Genomic DNA, 22,296 nt, shown 5'->3' with positions numbered 1-22,296 from the left:
GTTATGTGTTACCATGGTGTGCAATAACTGCGAAGGTAGCACCGCTTGAGTCAACTGTGGCAGTTTATTAGATGCCACTCGAGTGTGGTGAACGGCAATTCCACAGTCTAACTTTTCAGTTGGCGCCGTGCCATCTCCTGGCTGCTAGGCCGATCTGTTATACAAAACCCTACACGGCGCCGTTTCTTTTTTTTTTTTCTTTTTCTGTGGCAAAGCGGCGACAGCGACGCTAAAAAAAACTGTGGTGGCGGATGCAGCGCCGGCTTACGGAGCCGAAGTGACACTCCATATTCATTTATTGCCTGGCGGTATCGTGGCATACATTGTAAGATGCGGCTGGTGGCAATCCGCCAAGAAGAGACGTAAAAATAAGGAAAATGCTCACTAATTATGTATGTATCAATTACTATTTGATGTTAAAAAAATATGTGGAAAAGTACAATAAAACAAGGGAAAAAAAGAAAGGGGGGAGGTTGGCGTAATTCTCCTGGGAAACAGTAAAAAACAATTCAAAGTAGTATTATTTGACGTTGTTAATATTTACACAGTTGTATGGATACATCAGTTTCTTCTAGTTTATTCATCCTTCCAACCCAACTTTTCCAAATCTTTCAACACTTTTTCTTCAGTTTGAATTTTTAGAACTTGCGTATCTTCTAGTTTGTCACCGACGGCCTGTCTTTCCTTCAAGGTTTCAATAGCCCTTAATTTCTTTAGTAAAGATCTTATTTTCTTCTCCTCTGGAGAAGTTTCTTTATTGTTTGTGGGGGCATTTGTGGAGGCAGGAGCAGATGGGGCCGGAGTAGAATCAGGTGACGTTTCACTTGACTTTTTATTGGCTCTTCTTCTCCTGTTCTTGGTGTTGGCGTCCTTGTTGGCACTCATGCCCGGAACTAGCCCTGGGATGGTCTTCTTTGCTGCACCAGGAGGAACTCCGGGGACAATACGTCCACCGCCTGTTCTTCTTGCGTGAGGTGGTTTATAAGCGCCTCCAGCTTTGGCCTTAGATCCGTTTCCATTGGAGCTTGCTTCTCTGCTTGGGTGTTGACTTATGTACTCTTGAACGCTAGAATGTATTTGCAATTCTGATTTATTGGATATTTTAGGATCAAGTGAAGATGTGGTCGAATCAGGTAGCGGTTCCCAGTTATTAATGATATGGTTCTCGAAAAATGCTTCGTCTTTGTTTTCCAAAGTTTTGTAATTACATGGTGACCTCCAGTCTACCTTCAAAAGCTCCTTGAACTCTTTAACAAATACTAAAGAGCCTGATACATGCCATATTTTAACGCCGTTATCCACTCTCAATCTTGGTGAAGTGGTAGCTGTCATGATAAATTCTCCACCCGGTGACCATTTGCAGACAGAAGTGTTGGTAGCGTCAAATTTACTCACACACTTGAATTTGTCGAGACGATCTAGGATTTCCACGGAGCCCTGTAAATTACCAAACCCGGCGATAAGAATGTAATGACCAGAGGGAGAGAAAAGCATGGTATTTTTGGCTTGTTGAGGTAATGAATGGACAACATTACCTCTTAAGTCAAAAAAGGAAATGGTTGCTGGCATGTAACCAGCGATGACACCGAATTGCCTTGAAGTTGGCGACCAAGTGAAATCGTGGACAGGTCCAGTGGTTAAAGAAACACGTACAGAGTTACCACCCAAAGTCCCGTTGACACCTTGGAAAGACAGTAAGTATAGTGTGTTTTCACCATAATATGATTTGTTTGAGGAATCAAAATCAGTAATAGCTAAACATAAAATAGCATTACCTAATGGATTCCATTTCAATTGGCAGGAATCAGCTTTAAAGAAAGTTTTGGAGGCAATTTTCTTGGTGATTTTACCTTCAGAGAGGGCCCATATGATTAATTGAGCCGGTTTACCACCCTTTTCTGGTGTGAAAGTACAAATTGTTGGATGTTCAGCTGGAGAGATTAGGTAGGTGGTGAAATGTTGGGACGTTTCATCATCAGACAAGACAGCAAACGGAGATTGGAAGTCGAAATTGTCGGCATTAGCGGAGCTTAATTTAACAATCTTCAAGTCGTGTTTAAAAAGTCTTAGCCCATAATTGTCTAATTTGGAGAATTGTAAAAACCAACCGCTTTGGGATTTGGCTTGATATTCGTAAGCAGGGACTATATCCTCCGAAACGCAATCTTTCTTAAATGGTTTATTCAAATACCAAACTTTAACGTTCTTGTGATTTGGGTCTTGTATAGACGCTCTCTCCCAAGTGCTTAAGTAGTTACCTGCTGGAGAGAAGTGTAGGTCATAGACGTCGGACAACTTCATTGTTAATAGAACGTTATCCAAACATGGACCTGTAAAAACTTTGACGTTCTCCTTCGTAGATAAAGCCAAAAATCTGCCACATGGCGATAAAACCGAGGAAATGACAGGGAAATCCTTGGAGTTTGTGTTGGATTGCTCAAAAGTTGGGTAGCTTTGGAAGAGCTCTATATCCTGAGAGGTTTTCAGGAAAAACTGAGATGACATAATGTTTAGGTGTTATTGAACCTGACTGTTTGTTGTAGTACTATGTTTTTTTATCGAGATGCAATGGATAGTTTAAACACAACACGTCTCAATCAACACTAAAGAAAGTTATGATTCGGTAATCTATAGGTTGCTTCTACCGTAAAGAATTCTCGCTATGTCTAGTCGTCTGGATAGATCGAGGAAAAGGAATCTTCATTGAATAACGTACACTGAAAATAAATCGCTATGAAGCTGAAATTTCATTGATGGACATGAAGAAAGCGAAGTGAAAAAAAGGAAGAAAAAGAAAGTATTGAGGAACATTCTGCGGTCGGGTAATAATATCGTACAGTATGACAGCGGCAATTTTTAATAATATTTCTGCTCACTAATAAAGTAAAGAATATAAAGAAAGGACCTTAATCTAAGATAGATGTTACTTTTTCATCTTGCAGTTTTAACACATAGAACCGAGTCTAAACATATTGAAATATTTCGATTTCTTTTGTACGAGTGCTATAAAAATGGGAAAGAACTAAAAAAAATAGGACACAACATTAACTGCCTGAGTTTCTTGAGGAAAATATTAAAAGAAATATTAGTTAAATAAATAGATTTGGTGAGATGTATTTCTATACACTGAAAGACATTCATACGCATCTCATGATGAGTCGAGCGCCTTGCGTTAAGAAGGCGCGTAGTTACGGTTACGAAAAAAATGAATAGAATACAATGTAGAGAGCGCCCTTAAAAGGCCCATAAAGAGGGATGACAGGTATGAGCCATAAAGCTGCAAGCCTCTACGGAAAACGATACATCACAACCAAGGAAAGATAGACAGTTTATATTCATAGATAATAGGGGGAAAGACTTATGTTACTAAAGTGTGTTTGCAGAGCCGGCATAATATCTATCAAAGGAATCTTTCCTCGATGGTACTCCAATTCTCAAAAAGTGGCCAATTTGGGGCAAATAACAGATTATTTAGTGGTTAAAGGTGTTCCCAATTTGTTACAAAAAATGTTCAAGGAGTCAGTGTTGGCGGATAACGTTGTTTTTAGACTATTTCCAACATCGCATCCATATATTCCAGTGTTACATGGAAAATCAAAATACATGGCTTCTTTGAATGCAATGCGAATGATAGTACGAAAGTTTATCTTGGGCGATGAATGTCGCTTGCATATAAGTTCAGTAAAGACTCTAACATCGACATCGCATGATGAAGAAGTTAAATCTGCTCTTCAGAGTTATAATACCATAACATGTAATGACAAATTGGTGATCAAATGGCAAAGCTGCATACCGGAAGACCATTGCAAGATTACCAAATTAGAAATTAATGACAGATTGAAAGAGGAGAAACGAGGCAATGGTGCAGGCGGTTCATTTTCAATGAGGTCGGTACCAGTCATAGACTACATTTTACATCCTACAGCCAATAATTTGAACCAAAGTGTTATCTCTGAGTACCTTGAAAATGCAGCTGAAAGGTCAATGGAAAATAAGGTCAACGAAACTCAAAATTCCAAAGAAGATGAGAAGAAGAAAAATGATGGCGACGGTAAAAGAAGTAAAAAAAAGAGATTATCCCGGCTGATTAAGGGAACATTCATATTCGAATTTAACGAAGAAAATTCGAAAATTCTGGTTCATACCATTGAAGATGTTGAACTGATCCATTACGAGAAGAAAATTGCCACTCGCGGTGCATTTGCATGTTAATACGATATACAAGAATTAGATAGCATCTTTATTTGTAAATAATAAACACACCATCATAAACATCACCATCAACCTTGCACAGGAGAAAAAAGGAATAAAAAGGATAAATTGATTATGATTATTTTTTAAAAAAATGAATATGTAATATTATTTTATGTCGATTAGGTAGTATGTAATACTGAAATTATGCCAAAGTTCCTAACTAAAATTGGATAAGCAGGGGATAAAAAGTCAGATCAAGGAAAATGAGGCGAAACTTTCAAAAGGTCTTTTTTACTTCTTATTTTCCATCTTGAATTAGGCAAGGTTTCTCAAAATTTTTCAATTGGAACTTTGCTGGTACTGTTTCCGTGTTCACAGACCACTGTTCCCAAAACAGATCAATCTTATTTTGGTACGAGAAGCAGCTGTCCATCGAGCTATCTTTGTTCCATGCAGAATCAACTTCATTGATGAAATTCTCCATCGACCTCTCTTTAGCGTTCGATACCTTTAATAAGGTATCAACCATAATCTTGCACAAATGGAAGACATCATAAATGTCGGGTAGATCTTGCCATATGTACTGCCTCGTATGCTGCAGGCTAACGTGTAGGTCTTCTTCATCATTGTAACCACAGGAGAGCCTTGGTACTACGTATTTCCTGTAAATGAATGCAAATGGATCTTTTTCAAACTCATCGAAATTTTTTAGATGCTGAACCTTCTTTGATTTGGAGACTCTAAAAAGGCAATCGCCGAACATCAGATAAAATATGGTGGCACCCAATGACCAATAGTCAGCTTGGTATGTGTTATACAATGGAGCCGATGACCGATCGAAATTCTTCTTAAAACAAGAGTTACTAACGCGGCCAGAGAAAGTTTCTGGCGCCCTGTAATTATCGGTACCAATCTGGAAGTCGTTAGATTTAGGGGATTGGATAGCGTGACCCCAGTCTGCCAACTTGATGTCACCATTTATCGTTAGCAAAATATTTTCTGGTTTGATATCACGATGAGCAATACCCAAGCTGTGAGCAAAGCTGATTGCTGAGCACAGTTGTTTGATTATCTTTTGCATATCAATTTGAATCAAAGATGGAGACGACGGGCTACCTTGACTCTTAGCAATATCTAGAAAGTCATAAAGATCACCACATTCGCAGTATTCTAGCACCATGATGTAGTACGAGTCATCCGTGTAAAAGTCGAGCATCGAACAGATGTTGGGGTGAGGATTACAAGAACTCAAAATCTTCATTACATCATACTCGTTCTTCATGTTGGCTTCTGAAGTTTTGTATTTAGGAGTAATCTTTAAAGCGACGTAGCGGTTATGTGTAGTACTCCATGCTTTATAAACTGTGCTAAATGTTCCTGATTGTATAGATCTTAGTTTTGTATACATTTTTGCTTTTTATTATTCGGTATATGCTGATAATGATGTGCTTATTTAAATGATTGCGTATACGAGTGAGAATTTGATTCGGAGGGTATGAGAGTCGATCTTGAGTCCTATGTTATATGCTTTTTGTCAGTAACGGGTTATTTAATGCTAAGAATAGTTATTATAAAAGGGAAATTTTTTTGTATTAAGAATAGTCATCACTTACATGTGTATATTATATATATATATATATATGTATTGTACTCGTATTATTATTCTTTGGGGAAAGTATTAGTAGGTAGATGCAACTAAGCTCCGATTTTTCCAAAATTAAGTTGTCCCTTATTGCATGGTCCCCTTAATTATCCTTCCTTTATTGTATGTAACATGAAGCTGCATTTTTGTTCTCAGGCAGCATCATCGTTCCCTTCACCTAACCCTTCTAACTTCCTTTTACCTGTTGCAAGCTGTCTCATACCCGCGCTGAAAAGGCTGAGAACTGGGTATTGTCCCAATATTACGCTCGGCTTTTCTTTTCAAAAACTTTGTATTCCAGATACTTCCATGTGCAATTTCCCTAGTGCTCCCTGTACCAAGCCATCGGAGAGGAGATGCCTTCTAGAATTCAAAGCACGTAAGGGGTACAAAAATCGGAACGGGCCGAAGGCCGAAAAGAGACGGCCGTACGTGAGAGCACATGCAAAGTGGTGAACGGGACGTTACGGAGAATTACGGAACCTCTCAACAGAAGATGCGCCAATAGTCCTTCCGAACTAGCTCCACGGGAGGGGTATGAAGAGCAAGCTTGTTTACGCAGCCTCACCACCGCACCGAAAGACCCTCACGACAGAAATGGAGCGCCTTTAATGACGTTCGTCCGCTGCGGGCCAGAACAGCACAGTTTTGCTTCCCCGTTTCTTTTCCACTATTTCGTCACCCGCTCGAGGTGGCTCGCCCGCTCGGAGGCAAGCTGCACATTCATCGAACACGGAGAGGCACGGGCGAGAGAAAAAAAAGCCTATTGACCTAAACGGATGTCATAATGAAAAGAAGGAATCCGGTTTTCCTGGGCATGACTAAGGTAGCACGACTCAACTGGGCCAGATCGGTTGCTTCTTCCGATATACATGCATTAGATTAAGCCAAAGTAAAATCAAAAGAAAATTTAGCGGATATGAAAACCAATCTAATCTCCTCGTTTGCTTTCCGACCGCATGTAAGGTTCGGCTTTCTTGACTTCGGATATAGCTTAAAGTCGATTCTTGACGTCACTTCGCAATATCATTTCATTCCCATTAAACTGGCGTATGGACTTTGCGATCCTTTATTAATAGTTTATCCGGATCCCAGTTTTAGTTTGGCTCAAGCTGCAGGTGAAAAGAAAAAAGTCGTATTCCCTACGTATGAAGATGTTCCGAAACTACTGTTGACGTTTAAGCAGATTATGAATACGTATAGGAAGGGAAGTTTGGGACAGAGACAGAGACAGAGAGTGTACGGGCGAAATGGGAATGAATCACATTCTACGTAATTTGTCTTTGACTTTCTTAGAGATACGTATATAACTTTTTTTTCTGTGTGAAAAATAAATATTCTCTTATCCAATGTGGACAAGAGCCAAAAATACTCTGCTTTGTATATTTACTAGTTTTTTTGGCCTTTTTTTTCGCTAAACATATATATTAGTCTCGCTTAAATAATTGTGATGTTTGAAGGGAACGTGTCACGTGCTTCGTCGTTCATGCTTTGAATCCATCTAGGATACACTTACCAAAGGTAAAAATTGTTATACCGGTTACAATGCTCATGTGCAATGACATGTATGAGTGACATTTTACGCTTCTTTCGGATTCAGGTTTTAATGTTTTGGCGTTGTTCATCTTTGAGAATGGGCATGCAGCTTCCCCATCTTTGACTTCCGGGTGATGTTGGGGTAATTTTTCATCCTTTTGCTTTTCTAAATCATTTTGGTCACGTGTGCATTTTGGGGCTAGCTTGTGATTGAACAGTGATACTAAGTATAGGTAGGCTGCAGATAATGGGGCGACACCAAGTCCGCACAAAAGGTAGTTTGGTCTTTCTCCTGGTGCAGCTAGATAGTAGCTGAGTCCAAAGGCACCAGTAGCTAAACCACCTAAAACGGTGCTCCAGCATCCTAATGTGCACAAAACATTCTTCAAATGTTGAGTTAGAACATTTATTGGGGTGGTAATAGAAATCACGGTAGATGAAGTTAAAATACCGGCGTATAAACCTAATGATGAGACTGCGATACCTTTTACAATAGCTGGGGAGACTTGCATTTGTTTTTTAGTATATGTAAGGATTCTTATGAGTGTTTGTCTTAAACTTGCTTTTCGTGAGGTAAGGGTTAAAAAATCAGCTTGGATATAATTTGGAACAATAGAAACTTCTTTTCTCTCATTTATATACTGATCAACTCACAATTATATAACCTGGTTCTTTTTTTTTTTATTTTTCAACAACACAATAGATTCGAGTATGGGTAAACGAAGAGAATTACTTCGGCATTAAGCAAGGGAAATATCGCGCAACCGCGCACGTAATTATTTTTACTAAACGAACAGCAAATGCAGCAGAGCTAATGCGATGCATAAGATACTTGGATTCTAAGATCTGTTAACTTGAAAATGCTCTATATATCTGTCAAAGACACTATATTGTTGTATACTAGTATATATCTTTTAGTCAATTTCGATTACTTCCGGGCTTTTGGGAGCCTTGGACTTGGACGAATCATGGTCACTTTTCGTTTTTCTCTTATTGCTCTTCCTTAGTGAGATCCCTTGGCCTTGGAAATTTTGTTCACTGGATTTGCTACCAGCGGCACTTTCTTCGTCTTCTTTCGGTAGGACCATTGGGAAACCAAAGAATAATTGGCCTTCAGGCAGATCTAGCTTGGCGGGCTCGCCATCAAACGTTATCTTCATATCTTTTATATCTTGCTTGGGCTCCGCTTTCGGAGCTTTACCAGATATGTTTTGTCCCTGACCTACAAATTTAGATAGTTTGTTTCTGCTACTGTTAGCGATACCCGCATAGTCGATTCTTGTGGACATCGATCCCTGGCCAAGCACCGAGGGATCCAAAACTTGGCCCTTACCAAAAGAATTCTTTTTTTCTTTATCTTGCTGAGCTTTCAGCGCTTTGTAATCCGGTTCCACATATCCTACAGGTGGAGCAAAATCTGTTACTAAATCTGTTTCAATGACACATATACTCTTCGATGATGATTCTGGTTTGACTTCTAAGATCTTAATTTTGAAAGTTTTACCATTGTAACTAATCTCAATAACATCGTCCACGGTCAAAGTCGAGAAATTCCTCAGTACGTTTTCCAAAACTGCTTTGGGGTCGGAAATATCCAAGAAATCTACAGACTGAGGTTCTAACTTCACAAACTGGCCCAGAGGTACATCAGTAGATGAAATTTGCAGTAGAGATCCTGGCTGTATACCCAAAGTTTCCATCATCCATTGTGGTAAGTAAACTCTGCCCTCTTCAGCAATAAATTCTAAAACACCTCCATGTGTCACACGTCCAGTTTCATTGGCAGTTAGTTTAAAAAGCATGGGGTATCTTATGTTCAACATGGATAGTTTGCTTAGAGCACTTGGTGGCAGGAATATTTTCCCGCCGAAGTTTGCGTCATCCTTCCGTATTCTATCATTCATCATAGCTATAGGGTAGCATCTAAAGAACTCCTCAAACGTTTGAGGCATATTTACAAAACCATTTCCGCCGCCAAAAGAACTAAAGCCAGAAAACATTTTTATTATATTTTACAGTATCACTTTGATATTTTTTCCTCCCTTGCTATGGTATGTGTTACTATCTATTGAAAACTACATCATTATCTCTTCCCTATTCACATAGACCAGCCAGGATTACTTTTAACTACCTTTATTTTTCGCCACCTAACCCAAAAAAGGAATTCTTCTCTTTCGTAGAACGCAAGTTTGACTTTTTCGTCGTAAAGGCGAGTTTCCCAAAGTGGACACTTTTTTTTTTTAAGGCGCTTCGGCTAGAAATAGAAGAACGATAATAATGGCAGCGCACTGTGTATAATAACACCAGTCAACAATGAATCTGAAGCTAGAGAAAGAAACCCTCAAGTGTATCTGTGATGGCAGCAGGAAAATTGAAAAAGGAACAGCAAAATCAATCAGCTGAACGAGAAAGCGCTGATACGGGTAAAGTTAACGATGAGGATGAAGAGCATCTATACGGAAATATTGATGACTATAAGCATTTGATTCAAGATGAGGAATATGATGACGAGGATGTACCTCATGATCTACAATTAAGCGAAGATGAATATAATTCCGAACGAGACAGTTCTTTGTTGGCAGAATTCTCGGACTACGGTGAAATATCTGAAGACGATGAGGAAGATTTCATGAACGCGATTAGGGAAGCAAGTAACTTTAAGGTAAAAAAGAAGAAGAAAAATGACAAAGGTAAATCTTACGGCCGCCAAAGAAAAGAAAGAGTGCTTGATCCAGAGGTAGCGCAATTACTTTCTCAAGCCAATGAAGCTTTTGTCAGGAATGATTTACAAGTGGCCGAAAGATTATTTAATGAGGTAATTAAAAAAGATGCACGTAATTTTGCTGCTTACGAGACCCTAGGAGATATATATCAATTGCAAGGAAGGCTTAATGATTGTTGTAACTCTTGGTTCCTGGCAGCTCACCTAAATGCTTCCGATTGGGAATTCTGGAAGATAGTCGCTATACTGTCCGCCGATTTAGATCATGTTAGGCAGGCCATCTACTGCTTTTCCAGGGTAATAAGTTTGAATCCTATGGAATGGGAATCAATTTATCGCCGGTCTATGTTGTACAAGAAGACAGGACAGTTAGCAAGAGCTTTAGATGGATTTCAAAGGCTTTACATGTACAATCCTTATGATGCAAACATATTGAGGGAGTTGGCCATTCTTTATGTTGATTATGATCGGATTGAAGATTCAATTGAGCTCTATATGAAAGTGTTTAATGCTAATGTTGAGAGAAGGGAAGCGATATTAGCTGCTTTAGAAAATGCCTTAGATTCTTCAGACGAAGAAAGCGCCGCAGAAGGGGAGGATGCAGACGAAAAGGAACCCCTTGAACAAGATGAAGATAGGCAGATGTTTCCTGACATCAACTGGAAAAAAATTGATGCAAAATATAAATGCATACCATTTGACTGGTCTTCTTTGAACATTCTCGCGGAACTTTTCTTAAAACTCGCAGTTAGTGAGGTCGATGGTATAAAGACAATTAAAAAATGTGCACGGTGGATTCAACGCCGCGAAAGCCAGACATTTTGGGATCATGTTCCAGATGATTCAGAATTTGACAATAGAAGGTTTAAAAACAGTACCTTTGATTCACTACTTGCCGCAGAAAAGGAAAAATCGTATAACATTCCAATCGATATTAGAGTTAGATTGGGATTGTTAAGATTGAACACAGATAACCTTGTTGAAGCTCTGAATCATTTTCAATGCCTGTATGATGAGACTTTCAGTGACGTTGCGGATTTATATTTTGAGGCTGCAACTGCTTTAACAAGGGCTGAAAAGTATAAAGAGGCTATCGATTTCTTTACGCCGTTGTTATCCCTTGAGGAATGGCGTACCACTGACGTCTTCAAACCACTAGCAAGATGCTACAAGGAAATCGAAAGTTATGAAACGGCTAAAGAGTTTTATGAACTAGCTATAAAATCTGAACCAGATGATTTAGATATTCGTGTATCTTTGGCAGAAGTTTACTATCGCTTAAATGATCCAGAGACTTTTAAACATATGTTAGTTGACGTTGTAGAAATGAGGAAACACCAGGTTGATGAAACACTGCACAGGATTTCTAACGAGAAAAGTTCTAACGATACTTCGGATATTTCTAGTAAACCGCTGCTGGAGGATAGTAAATTTAGAACTTTCAGGAAAAAGAAACGTACACCTTATGATGCAGAAAGAGAGAGAATAGAAAGGGAAAGAAGAATAACGGCAAAAGTCGTTGATAAATACGAAAAGATGAAAAAATTTGAACTAAATTCAGGTCTCAATGAAGCCAAACAGGCATCTATATGGATCAATACAGTTTCTGAATTAGTTGATATATTTTCGAGCGTTAAGAACTTTTTTATGAAAAGTCGATCCAGGAAATTCGTTGGAATACTAAGGAGAACTAAAAAGTTTAACACCGAGCTTGATTTCCAAATTGAAAGGTTATCTAAGTTAGCTGAAGGAGATAGTGTGTTTGAAGGGCCGCTAATGGAGGAAAGAGTAACCTTAACTTCTGCCACAGAATTGAGAGGATTGTCGTATGAGCAGTGGTTTGAGTTATTTATGGAACTTTCTTTAGTAATCGCAAAATATCAAAGTGTTGAAGACGGCCTGAGTGTTGTGGAAACAGCCCAGGAAGTAAACGTGTTCTTCCAGGATCCAGAGAGGGTTAAGATGATGAAATTTGTGAAACTAGCTATTGTTCTTCAAATGGATGATGAAGAGGAATTGGCCGAAAATTTAAGAGGTTTACTAAATCAATTTCAATTTAATAGAAAAGTTTTGCAGGTATTTATGTATTCCCTATGTCGAGGACCCTCTTCTCTGAATATTTTGAGCTCTACCATTCAACAAAAATTTTTCTTAAGACAACTGAAAGCTTTTGACAGTTGTAGATATAATACCGAGGTAAATGGGCAAGCTTCAATTACGAACAAAGAGGTGTACAACCCTAATAAAAAGTCGTCGCCATATTTGTACTATATCTATGCTGTTCTTCTCTATTCCAGTAGGGGCTTTCTTTCAGCCCTACAGTATTTAACTAGGTTGGAAGAGGATATCCCAGATGACCCGATGGTCAATCTTTTAATGGGTCTGTCACATATTCATCGTGCTATGCAGAGACTAACAGCACAAAGGCATTTTCAAATTTTTCATGGATTACGTTATCTATATCGTTATCATAAAATAAGGAAAAGCCTATATACGGATTTGGAAAAGCAAGAGGCAGACTACAACTTAGGGCGTGCTTTCCATTTAATCGGTCTGGTATCGATTGCAATTGAGTACTATAATAGAGTTCTAGAAAACTACGATGATGGAAAGTTGAAAAAACATGCTGCCTATAACAGTATTATAATATATCAGCAAAGCGGAAATGTTGAGTTGGCCGACCACCTCATGGAGAAGTATTTAAGTATTTGAGAACTTGTTTAAATATTTTAAACTATAAAGTATAATTGTAATATAACCCTTAATAATAGAAATATATAGAAATACCCCTTCAAATGCTACAATGTGTTCGTAAGTACGACATCCATTGCATATACTGGAACGTATGATCCCCCTTCCATAATGCAAGTAAGTCAGTTTGAATGCCAATATGGGATAATGTATATTATCTAGAAGAAGGTAAAAATAAAGATGAATAAATATTGACCGACGCCAGAGATTTGGAATGTGAATAGAGCGATTCTTCGAAAGAGATGAAAGGACGATAAAACATTTTTGATAAAAGATAATGTGTAGATAACATTGGATACACTAGCTTCTCCTCATCGATTTTAGTTTTTTGGCCCAAGCATACTTAATTGACTTTGTGATTCCAGCTGTGAAAACACCTTTAATAGTTTGTAATGCACTTGATTTACTAATACGGCTGAGCAAAAGTCTCTGAGTATTCTTTAATGTGAACCCTTTTGGAAGATAAAATGAATCATTTAGGACCACTTCTTTGTAAATCGGCTTGTAATACTCTTGAAATCTTTCAAAGTTTTTGGTAACAATGTTGTTAACTTTGTCGGGATTTTCTCCACCCAGTTTGTATCTAATATCACCTGCATAACTTAAGGCAGTGATCTCCTTGTAAAATTGGAATTCGTCAAACTTATTGTTATTTTTCTCTAAGGTGTAATGTTTGGCCAAAGTAGCTGCAGCTTTTAAGTTTAATTGGTTCCAATATTGCACTCTCAAATCATTCTTCAATATTTTTACAGGCTTTTGTAGTCGTCCTGCTAAATAGAATGTATTCCAAGTAGCTATGTCCTTTAAAAGTGTTTCCATAGAAACCACCCCATATTTTACGTCGTGTCCATTTATATTTGCAAATGGATTAAAATATACGCCTGCGCCGATCTGTTGAAATTTAGACACGAACTCGGAACCGAAGTATTTCAAACTTGAATAATGTTGCGGATTCTGCCTCATATTAATAGAGTGAAAATGTGATGGATATGTGACGCCCAAGATTATATCGATTTGAGGTTTGCTATGACTTTTGGAATATCCCGCTTGTTCGAAAACTCCTGAGCCGTAACCAAATACAAACCGGCACGGAGCTTTGAAGGATGACATTACCCCATCCAGTTCCTTTTGAAGTTCCTTATCGATAGTAATGAGCTGGTTACTTCCATAGTTGGGGGGCAATCTGTGAAACTTGTACATATAATTTGTAAAATTGGAAGTCATTTCGTCAGTTTTTCTTATACCTTTTTCCAAGAGGTCCAGATCACTGCCTTTAGTAATTCCCTCGATGTAGTGATTCGGCCTTTCGTTAATAGTTCCATCGGGGATAATGCCAGCATCATCTATGGAACTTCTCCCCTCCTTTATTTGAGTACTCAGAAGCCTATTAAACATGCTTACGTTCGTTGAATGGCATTTCAGCAGAAACCGTAGACCATTTTCAGAAACTCGTAACATAACTTCAGGATATATCAAAGTAAAAAGCAGCTCCTATTAATTCAAATTATTAGCTCAATCCTATAGCAACGTTTCTCAAGTTTAATTGTTTTGAAGGTTTTAGAACCTTTTTCACATTATTTAGTCCGTCGAAACATCTACTCTTTACTATTTATGGCTAAACAGGCTGAAGGGTATGATTTCTTTTCTTTTCTTTATTCATGTCGGGTAAGAGAAGGTCACTTGACCTATGATGTGGGGGCAAATAATAACGTGGGAATAACAAGCGCGCTACTGGTAAGTGAAAAACTAAGATAACAGTTGAATTTCGTGTTTAGATGCTATAGAGAGTCTGGTACAGCATTGGCGATTTAAGACTTCTCTAGTCCACATTTCTTAAATTCAAAATCACAAGCGCCTGTTAACGATCATTTTATAATCTACGATGTGTAAATGCAAAAAGTGCTTTCCTCCCTCTTTAGTTTGGACAGGGATAGTGGGTAAACGAGTAGCATTATGAGTGCATACATTGCCAGAAAGAAACCGCAAAGCGGCATATCTTTTTTCTTCTTTCTGTTGTAAGGGATGCTTCGTCACGTAAAATGGCCGCCGGAGTGAGATGTCACAGATTACATCAAAAGGTCGGCGTATACTGGATAAGAAAATCCGAACTTTTCCGGTGGGCTTTACCAGCAGAAAAGTGGCCGGGCATGTATTAAATATATCACCGTATTTTCTGCTGGCTTTTTCTTATGCAGAGAACAAAGGCCAGAGTGCCTTCGAGGAAATTAAAGGGAGCAATGTGATAGATATGTCCTGTGTCATTTGCTTCAATTTTTCCTGCCATTTATTTGTAGTTATATTTATATCTAGATCAACCGAAACTATACCAACGACGAAGCTGCTTCTTAGTAAATATATTTTCTACTGTGTCAACGCATTGGAACTGACATTGTTCTTATCCTATAAGTCATACAGTTGAATTTGTTAATTCTTTACTAGAAGTTGGGATTTTCAGCACTTATGTCACCGTGTTATGGACAAAACAGTGCCATCGCCAAGGGGTCTTGGAACAGAGAGGTTTTACAAGAGGTGCAACCGATTTATCATTGGCACGATTTCGGGCAAAACATGAAAGAATATTCGGCATCACCCTTAGAGGGGGATTCCAGCCTGCCTTCCAGCCTGCCTTCCAGCACTGAGGACTGTTTACTACTATCATTAGAAAACACAATCACAGTTATAGCCGGAAATCAGAGACAGGCTTATGACTCTACGTCGTCTACTGAGGAAGGTACAGCACCTCAATTACGGCCGGATGAAATAGCGGACAGTACACACTGTATCACGTCATTAGTTGATCCGGAGTTCAGAGATCTTATTAATTATGGACGTCAAAAAGGAGCAAATCCTGTATTTATTGAGAGCAATACAACAGAACAATCCCATTCACAGTGTATTCTAGGCTATCCCCAAAAATCGCACGTGGCACAGCTATATCACGACCCCAAAGTACTCAGCACAATTTCCGAAGGGCAAACAAAAAGAGGAAGTTACCACTGTTCTCATTGTTCTGAAAAGTTCGCAACGTTAGTTGAGTTTGCCGCGCACTTAGACGAATTCAACCTTGAAAGACCGTGTAAGTGTCCCATAGAGCAATGTCCCTGGAAAATATTGGGTTTCCAACAAGCAACTGGTCTGAGAAGACATTGTGCTTCCCAACATATAGGAGAGCTTGATATAGAGATGGAGAAATCATTAAATCTAAAAGTAGAAAAATATCCAGGACTGAATTGCCCATTTCCTATCTGTCAGAAAACGTTTAGGCGCAAAGACGCCTATAAGAGACATGTGGCCATGGTGCATAACAACGCTGATTCAAGATTTAACAAGCGTTTGAAGAAAATTTTGAACAATACCAAATAGTTGAGGCATTAAAAATGTACCCCATGAAACTCTTGTTAAATTTGTGCAGGCATGAAAGCTACTGTATTTTTTCTTAAAGTAATAAAAATAAAACACAATGATATTAAAGAAAACGCATGCAACTATGGACACTTGCTATGTCGTGAATATGGCACCACGTTGGTTACTTAGCTAAATAAAAAATCGTAAGTACTCGCATTTTTTCTTCTATATTCACTTTGCTTCTTTGGACAGTTATTTCAATAATAAATATTTCTTTTTTTCTAATCTCCCTTATCACCTAAGAGGAAAAAGTTTGAAAATAAACTTATGGCTAGAGGTTATTTGGTATTCCGAGAAAACATTTGAAACTAGGAAGTTTACATATCAGTGCAATTATGTTTCCTTCGATGATTCACGTACCCTCAAAGTCAGTACCATAAAATTGAAAATAAGACAGGTGTTTTTTTTTTTTTTTTTAATCATACAAGAATTCAACCACTTAAGTAGGATATTAGCGCTTCTTGTGCCGAAAGTCTCGTAATTTCCAATTTATATGTTTTTTAGTTGCATCGCCCTGGTTCCACAAACCGTATTTACGAACCCTCTAGGTAATAGTATCTTTGGCAGTTCTTTTCCAGCTAAGATTTTTATGTTCTCACCGTTGGCGGTTATTTTTCTAAATACCCTCAATGAAAAACTCACATCGCACGCACATTTCCTGAAAATATCTTTGAGAAATATAGCAATCCTCGAGAACAATTGCAGGACAGGAAAAATATTAAGAAACAATAATCGCTAGATCAATCATTTTATGGAAAAAGATCTGTACAGCCAAGAAGAAGAAAAAAAAGAAGAAAAATGGCATTACTCTTTTGTAATTTTCTTGATGAATAATATGGGGGGACAATATAATAAATGCACACTATCTGGTTGAATAGACCAAAAAAGATAGCTTTCTTTTTCTACTTTTTTTCTTTTTTATATTAATTTTTTTCTTTTTTCACATTTTCAAGGTCAGCATTGTATTAAATCTATTCATGCCAGAAAGCCATTATTCATTATTTTTCAAATAGGGGTAGCGGCTTTTTCATCAACTCGATTATTACCCTTTAGAGACCTTCCCTAAAGTGAGCGGCAATTATTTCCGGATGTTAGTAGGGTAATATGGTTACGGATTTGTGACACAAAAGGGCTTTTCAACAGTCGGTCTGGGTTGAAGGATTTTCAGGATGACGAAGCTTTCAATAAGAGGGACTGGACTGTTAACGCGGGGAATTATAGGTTACTTTCCTTGATCTGGCTCTGGCTCTGGCTCTGATTTTGGCTCTTGTACTCCTCGGACTTCTTGACTTGTAACGAAATACGTCTTTTGTCCTTCTCTTCTTCTTCCATAGTAGGGGCGAATGAGGGGAGCATAGTGGATCCTTCTAACCATCTAGAATGGGGTGGACAACATATAAAAGAAGAGCAATCTTGCAGCGCAGTCATATTTATGCTAAGTATATCATTATTTCTTGCTAGCGTAAGTCATAAAAAATAGGAAATAATCACATATATACAAGAAATTAAATATGTCAGAACCTTCAGAGAAAAAACAAAAAGTTGCTACCTCATCTTTAGAACAATTAAAAAAGGCCGGGACCCATGTGGTTGCTGATTCGGGTGATTTTGAGGCTATTTCGAAGTATGAACCACAGGATTCAACAACTAACCCTTCTCTGATATTGGCTGCTTCAAAGTTGGAGAAATATGCGAGGTTTATCGACGCTGCCGTTGAATATGGTAGAAAGCATGGCAAAACTGATCATGAGAAAATCGAGAACGCCATGGATAAGATTTTGGTGGAATTCGGCACCCAGATTTTGAAGGTAGTCCCAGGAAGGGTTTCCACTGAAGTAGACGCAAGGTTATCTTTTGATAAGAAGGCGACGGTGAAGAAGGCTCTCCACATCATCAAACTATATAAAGATGCGGGAGTACCTAAAGAAAGAGTCTTGATCAAGATAGCTTCTACGTGGGAGGGTATCCAAGCTGCTAGAGAATTGGAAGTAAAGCATGGTATTCATTGTAATATGACATTACTGTTTTCCTTTACGCAAGCAGTAGCCTGTGCGGAGGCAAATGTCACATTGATCTCCCCATTTGTTGGAAGGATTATGGACTTTTACAAGGCCCTTTCAGGCAAAGACTATACTGCAGAAACTGATCCCGGTGTTCTTTCTGTTAAGAAGATATACAGTTACTATAAGAGGCATGGTTATGCAACTGAGGTAATGGCGGCTTCTTTCAGGAATTTAGATGAATTGAAGGCGTTAGCCGGTATTGATAATATGACTCTCCCACTGAACCTTCTAGAACAGTTATATGAATCAACAGATCCTATTGAAAACAAATTGAATTCTGAGAGTGCTAAGGAAGAAGGCGTCGAAAAAGTCTCTTTTATCAACGACGAGCCTCATTTCAGATATGTTTTAAACGAAGATCAAATGGCTACAGAAAAACTATCAGATGGTATCAGAAAATTCTCCGCAGACATTGAAGCACTGTACAAACTGGTTGAAGAAAAAATGTGATCATTAAGAGTAGAGGTACCTACTTATATATATAAATATATATATACCACTTTCCTTTTCGGTACTTAGTATTGAATTTGTTTGAGTATATGTGCATAGCATAGTGTACAGACTTATATATTCATTAAAATTCTGACGTATAATCAAATTCCGAGGGGTTCGTGAACAATTCTTCGTATCCCGCCCACTCTCCTTTTACCACTTTTGGATAGGTTCGCCATATCTTTCTTTCTGTCGGAACCGTCTCTGACTTTAGCTTCTTCGGTAATCGTGGCGTAATTACCTTGCGCAATATTATCATTATTCAACGCAACTTTTCCGGCTGTCTGCACTTTAGTGCTTGTGTTTGTTTCGTGTAGTTGTGGTGTCACTTCCTGAATCTTTTGGCTCCTTATGCTCGGTCTATTTGATTCATTTACCACATTAGTACTTAATATCCTCTTGGGCTTCTTGAAAGGCTTATTGACCTTCAGAGTAAGTTTGCTGATGTTGAATCCTCCCTTGGTGGCATTGTCCTCTGTCTGCTTGCGATTGGGAGTTGTGACTTTTATGTTCGAATGAACTTCTCTCGCAGTTGAGATATGATTCAAACTTGGTGCATTGTCTGAGATAAGAGGGCGTTGTTTTTGCACCGACAAATTTGAAGGATATGCCCTAACATGCGTTGCTGCCACTTGAATATCTCTATCGTACTCCTCAATAATATTTGAAATAATCACCAAAAACTGACTAAAAATCCTATGTTCTTCAATATCAAAACCTTCTGGATTTAGAATTGCTTTCAGCTCTTTTGAATTTATTTTAAATTCACTAGCTAACAAAACGTTATCCTTTTCCGTATAAAGCATGAATCTGTTGTTTAACTGAAAGTATTTCAGTCTACCATCGTGCCAGATTTTACGTTTCTTGTAAAGCTGATCAGTGTATTGGCATTCATACTCAACGATATGAGAGAGCATACTCTGTCATGCGATCCTTGGGGATTTCTTCTTTCTGGTGTTCGTGAAATGGGCTAGCTTTGGCGTGCAGTTCAAATTGAGATTTCACATCGCGAGAAGCTCTCAAACCGACTTTTTTCCCTAAATAGAGACCAATTATAAGAGCAAATAACATGCATATAAGATTGAGGTAAAGAGATATTATCGCTATTCCAACGAATATGAGCTCTTGGTGTTGAGATTTTTCCCTTGGTAGTTTCAGGAGGCTACCATATATTATTACATTGTTTTCTGAAATCTATAACATGGGTGTCTAATTATATAGAGAGTAGCAGGAAATCTTCGACGAGTAAGTCCAGCATGGAGTTACTCTCTTATTATTCCCACACCAAATCCTATTCCTATGCTAGCAAAGATAGCTAACATCTCTATACATCCTAATACAAAGCACAATGTCCTGAACCATTGTACGTCAATGTCCCATTCAAACCCTTTGAGGAGGCCGATTCTATGTTCATAATTCATTATCATTCTCATTAATCTATAATTTGAAACGCCATTATTTCCATTGATTGAAAAGAAAAAGAATAAGGGCGGAACAAAAAGGCAGATGCACAGTGTAGTTATAACCCTTGGAATACTATAAATCTCGGAGAAGCCATATATTCGGGAATCAAATGAACGTATGGAGGAGGAATCTATTCTTTGAATGGGCATTGTTTCCATTTGAAAACTTAATTGCTGATCTCGATCAATTTCTTGAGGAATTTTTTTATATTGATGTTGCTTAATACTATTGTCACCTTTTCCGACCCCAGAAGCTAAACCAGCTTCTATATTACTTTCGTATTCCTTTTCGTGTAGTTGGTTTGGACTACGCATGGTGTCCATTGCGATACCAAGAGGGACTTGAGGATTAGGAATTTTCTCTAAATCAATTTCGTTGGTATTCTTCTGCCTTTGATCTTGCATTCGAGTTCCAGAGGTTTCATTAGTTGGATTATACTGCCCATTAGAATGCACTGTATTTTTTAAAACAGCGGAAGAACTTCGCTGGTCATTAGCAAGGTCAGCTGCTTCAAAAGGCTTTAATATGTCAATTAATAGGGAATGGTTTCTTGGGGTTTTGAGGCTAGTGGACTTATTCGCTGGTATTCTGTTCCAGGCCTTTTTAGGAATTTGAAATTCATGTGGGATAAACGCTTTATCGGGAAAAGTACCATTTAGCGTGCTGTTAGGAACTCTGCTTTTTGCTACATCAACAGCCCCTTCCACAGGAGAAACAAGATCTACACCATACCGCATAGAAGGAAATGAGTATGTACCTTGTGTTTGCCTTGTAGACTTATTTCCGGAGACGGTAGCCCTTGGTCCCTGGTACGGCGCAGTTCCTTCGGGTGGTGGATAGAATAAAGAAGAAGGTCTGGTTCCCAGTTTCTCGAAGGATTTCATTGAAGATGATTCCATATGATCTCCTCTGGTCGTCCCAGCGTGCTTTTCTGCCGAACCCATATTCAACAGCACCGAAGTAGAGATGGTACCGCTGCTGCTGTGTCCATTTAGGTTAGTTTCAGCGGAAGACCCGTTTGAGGAATTTCTGTTCCTCTCATTTGAATTTGGCGGAGGTAAAGGGAATGCTGCTACTTCTGGATCTCGTCGTACTAAATCTAAAATTGAATCCTCTAGATCTCTATGTGATTCCTGATGGAAATTGTCATCTCTAGCATCTTCAAAGACTTGTTTACCATCAGTACTACTTGAATTTGTATCTCCTTTGAGGATTTCACTATACTTGCTATCATCAATATAAACATTGTATGACTTCACTTCTGATGATGGAAATGAATCAGATCCTTCGATGAACAGCGAACCAGATCTTATTCTTGCTCGCGGTTGATGGAATATTGGGTGGTCGTTCTCAGGTAAAGATGCGGATGAAGCCGTTGCCGATCCAGATGTGGATTTTGAATTTTCTGTCGTTATCGAAACATCTCTGGTTATTTTCGTCATTTCATAGGATGAAGAATGAAATTGTTGTAAAAAAAAAGGTAGTGAACGTATAAAGTTGGATGCTGTCTTCGAAAAAAAAAATAAGGTGTTAAATGAGTGGATGGTTTGGTATGCCTAAGCAAAAAGCTTTAGAAATCAAATTGAAAAATAAAATCGAGGGGAAGCTGGAGATAAAAGTAAGGCAAATGTCAGATAAATAGTTGCAAGGTGAGAGTGTACTATAATCTTTAGTAGTTGTTGTATGGTGATCCTTCGTCACCGTTAAGAAATGGAGGACAATTAAATGGAATACTCTGGGACGTTACAAGGAATAATAGTATGCTAGAATGAAAAAAATAATGGAGTCCTTCTACGTGTCAATGTACGTATGTGGCAATTAAGATAAAACTTTATAACTATACCTTAACTATTCTTGCATATATAATAATGCGAGATAAAAAATCACCAACTTTCTCCCTTTTAGAGAAATTAGCTTTTAGACTACCTTGGCTGGGTATTAGTTGTGAATATTTGGTAAATATGGTCAACTAGAAAACGAATGCGAACATCTAGCCAGGAATAAACAAACCCAGTAAACAAAACTTC

The 22,296-nt window shown here is 38.3% G+C and overlaps 13 protein-coding genes across 13 annotated transcripts, besides 1 other annotated feature; 6 read left to right on the top strand and 7 right to left on the bottom strand.

The window, feature by feature from the left end:
• Positions 1-576: 576 nt before the first annotated feature.
• On the bottom strand, positions 577-2,505 carry YGR054W (translation initiation factor 2A; the record flags this gene model as incomplete). The annotated part of the gene is made up of 1 exon (NM_001181183.4): positions 577-2,505. One exon carries the CDS (start codon positions 2,503-2,505, stop codon positions 577-579), a length of 1,929 nt encoding a protein of 642 aa, NP_011568.3.
• An 855-nt stretch (positions 2,506-3,360) lies between these two features.
• Positions 3,361-4,212, top strand: MCO32 (Mco32p; the record flags this gene model as incomplete). The annotated part of the gene is made up of 1 exon (NM_001181182.3): positions 3,361-4,212. One exon carries the CDS (start codon positions 3,361-3,363, stop codon positions 4,210-4,212), a length of 852 nt encoding a protein of 283 aa, NP_011567.3.
• Positions 4,213-4,492: 280 nt separating this feature from the next.
• On the bottom strand, positions 4,493-5,602 carry FMP48 (protein kinase FMP48; the record flags this gene model as incomplete). Its single annotated transcript, NM_001181181.1, has 1 exon — positions 4,493-5,602. The coding sequence occupies one exon, from the start codon at positions 5,600-5,602 to the stop codon at positions 4,493-4,495; it is 1,110 nt and encodes a 369-aa protein (NP_011566.1).
• Positions 5,603-6,755: 1,153 nt separating this feature from the next.
• Positions 6,756-7,112, top strand: YGR050C (uncharacterized protein; the record flags this gene model as incomplete). The annotated part of the gene is made up of 1 exon (NM_001270748.1): positions 6,756-7,112. The coding sequence occupies one exon, from the start codon at positions 6,756-6,758 to the stop codon at positions 7,110-7,112; it is 357 nt and encodes a 118-aa protein (NP_001257677.1).
• Positions 7,113-7,320: 208 nt separating this feature from the next.
• On the bottom strand, positions 7,321-7,884 carry SCM4 (Scm4p; the record flags this gene model as incomplete). The annotated part of the gene is made up of 1 exon (NM_001181178.1): positions 7,321-7,884. One exon carries the CDS (start codon positions 7,882-7,884, stop codon positions 7,321-7,323), a length of 564 nt encoding a protein of 187 aa, NP_011563.1.
• Positions 7,885-8,286: 402 nt separating this feature from the next.
• On the bottom strand, positions 8,287-9,372 carry UFD1 (polyubiquitin-binding protein UFD1; the record flags this gene model as incomplete). The annotated part of the gene is made up of 1 exon (NM_001181177.1): positions 8,287-9,372. One exon carries the CDS (start codon positions 9,370-9,372, stop codon positions 8,287-8,289), a length of 1,086 nt encoding a protein of 361 aa, NP_011562.1.
• Positions 9,373-9,728: 356 nt separating this feature from the next.
• On the top strand, positions 9,729-12,806 carry TFC4 (transcription factor TFIIIC subunit TFC4; the record flags this gene model as incomplete). Its single annotated transcript, NM_001181176.3, has 1 exon — positions 9,729-12,806. The coding sequence occupies one exon, from the start codon at positions 9,729-9,731 to the stop codon at positions 12,804-12,806; it is 3,078 nt and encodes a 1,025-aa protein (NP_011561.3).
• Positions 12,807-13,145: 339 nt separating this feature from the next.
• Positions 13,146-14,303, bottom strand: TAM41 (putative phosphatidate cytidylyltransferase; the record flags this gene model as incomplete). The annotated part of the gene is made up of 1 exon (NM_001181175.3): positions 13,146-14,303. One exon carries the CDS (start codon positions 14,301-14,303, stop codon positions 13,146-13,148), a length of 1,158 nt encoding a protein of 385 aa, NP_011560.3.
• Positions 14,304-14,901: 598 nt separating this feature from the next.
• On the top strand, positions 14,902-15,264 carry YGR045C (uncharacterized protein; the record flags this gene model as incomplete). Its single annotated transcript, NM_001348841.1, has 1 exon — positions 14,902-15,264. One exon carries the CDS (start codon positions 14,902-14,904, stop codon positions 15,262-15,264), a length of 363 nt encoding a protein of 120 aa, NP_001335782.1.
• A 41-nt stretch (positions 15,265-15,305) lies between these two features.
• Positions 15,306-16,208, top strand: RME1 (Rme1p; the record flags this gene model as incomplete). Its single annotated transcript, NM_001181173.1, has 1 exon — positions 15,306-16,208. The coding sequence occupies one exon, from the start codon at positions 15,306-15,308 to the stop codon at positions 16,206-16,208; it is 903 nt and encodes a 300-aa protein (NP_011558.1).
• Positions 16,209-16,984: 776 nt separating this feature from the next.
• Positions 16,985-17,762: an origin of replication (ARS724; Putative replication origin; identified in multiple array studies, not yet confirmed by plasmid-based assay).
• NQM1 (sedoheptulose-7-phosphate:D-glyceraldehyde-3-phosphate transaldolase NQM1) lies at positions 17,762-18,763 on the top strand (the record flags this gene model as incomplete). Its single annotated transcript, NM_001181172.1, has 1 exon — positions 17,762-18,763. The coding sequence occupies one exon, from the start codon at positions 17,762-17,764 to the stop codon at positions 18,761-18,763; it is 1,002 nt and encodes a 333-aa protein (NP_011557.1).
• Positions 18,764-18,906: 143 nt separating this feature from the next.
• Positions 18,907-19,722, bottom strand: MTE1 (Mte1p; the record flags this gene model as incomplete). Its single annotated transcript, NM_001181171.1, has 1 exon — positions 18,907-19,722. One exon carries the CDS (start codon positions 19,720-19,722, stop codon positions 18,907-18,909), a length of 816 nt encoding a protein of 271 aa, NP_011556.1.
• Positions 19,723-20,067: 345 nt separating this feature from the next.
• BUD9 (Bud9p) lies at positions 20,068-21,711 on the bottom strand (the record flags this gene model as incomplete). The annotated part of the gene is made up of 1 exon (NM_001181170.3): positions 20,068-21,711. The coding sequence occupies one exon, from the start codon at positions 21,709-21,711 to the stop codon at positions 20,068-20,070; it is 1,644 nt and encodes a 547-aa protein (NP_011555.3).
• Positions 21,712-22,296: the final 585 nt, after the last annotated feature.

This window comes from Saccharomyces cerevisiae, chromosome VII (assembly GCF_000146045.2).
Source record: "Saccharomyces cerevisiae S288C chromosome VII, complete sequence".
NCBI lineage: Eukaryota > Fungi > Ascomycota > Saccharomycetes > Saccharomycetales > Saccharomycetaceae > Saccharomyces > Saccharomyces cerevisiae.
Note: the sequence above shows the minus strand (reverse complement) of the source record. Positions and strands in the feature narration are given on the sequence as shown.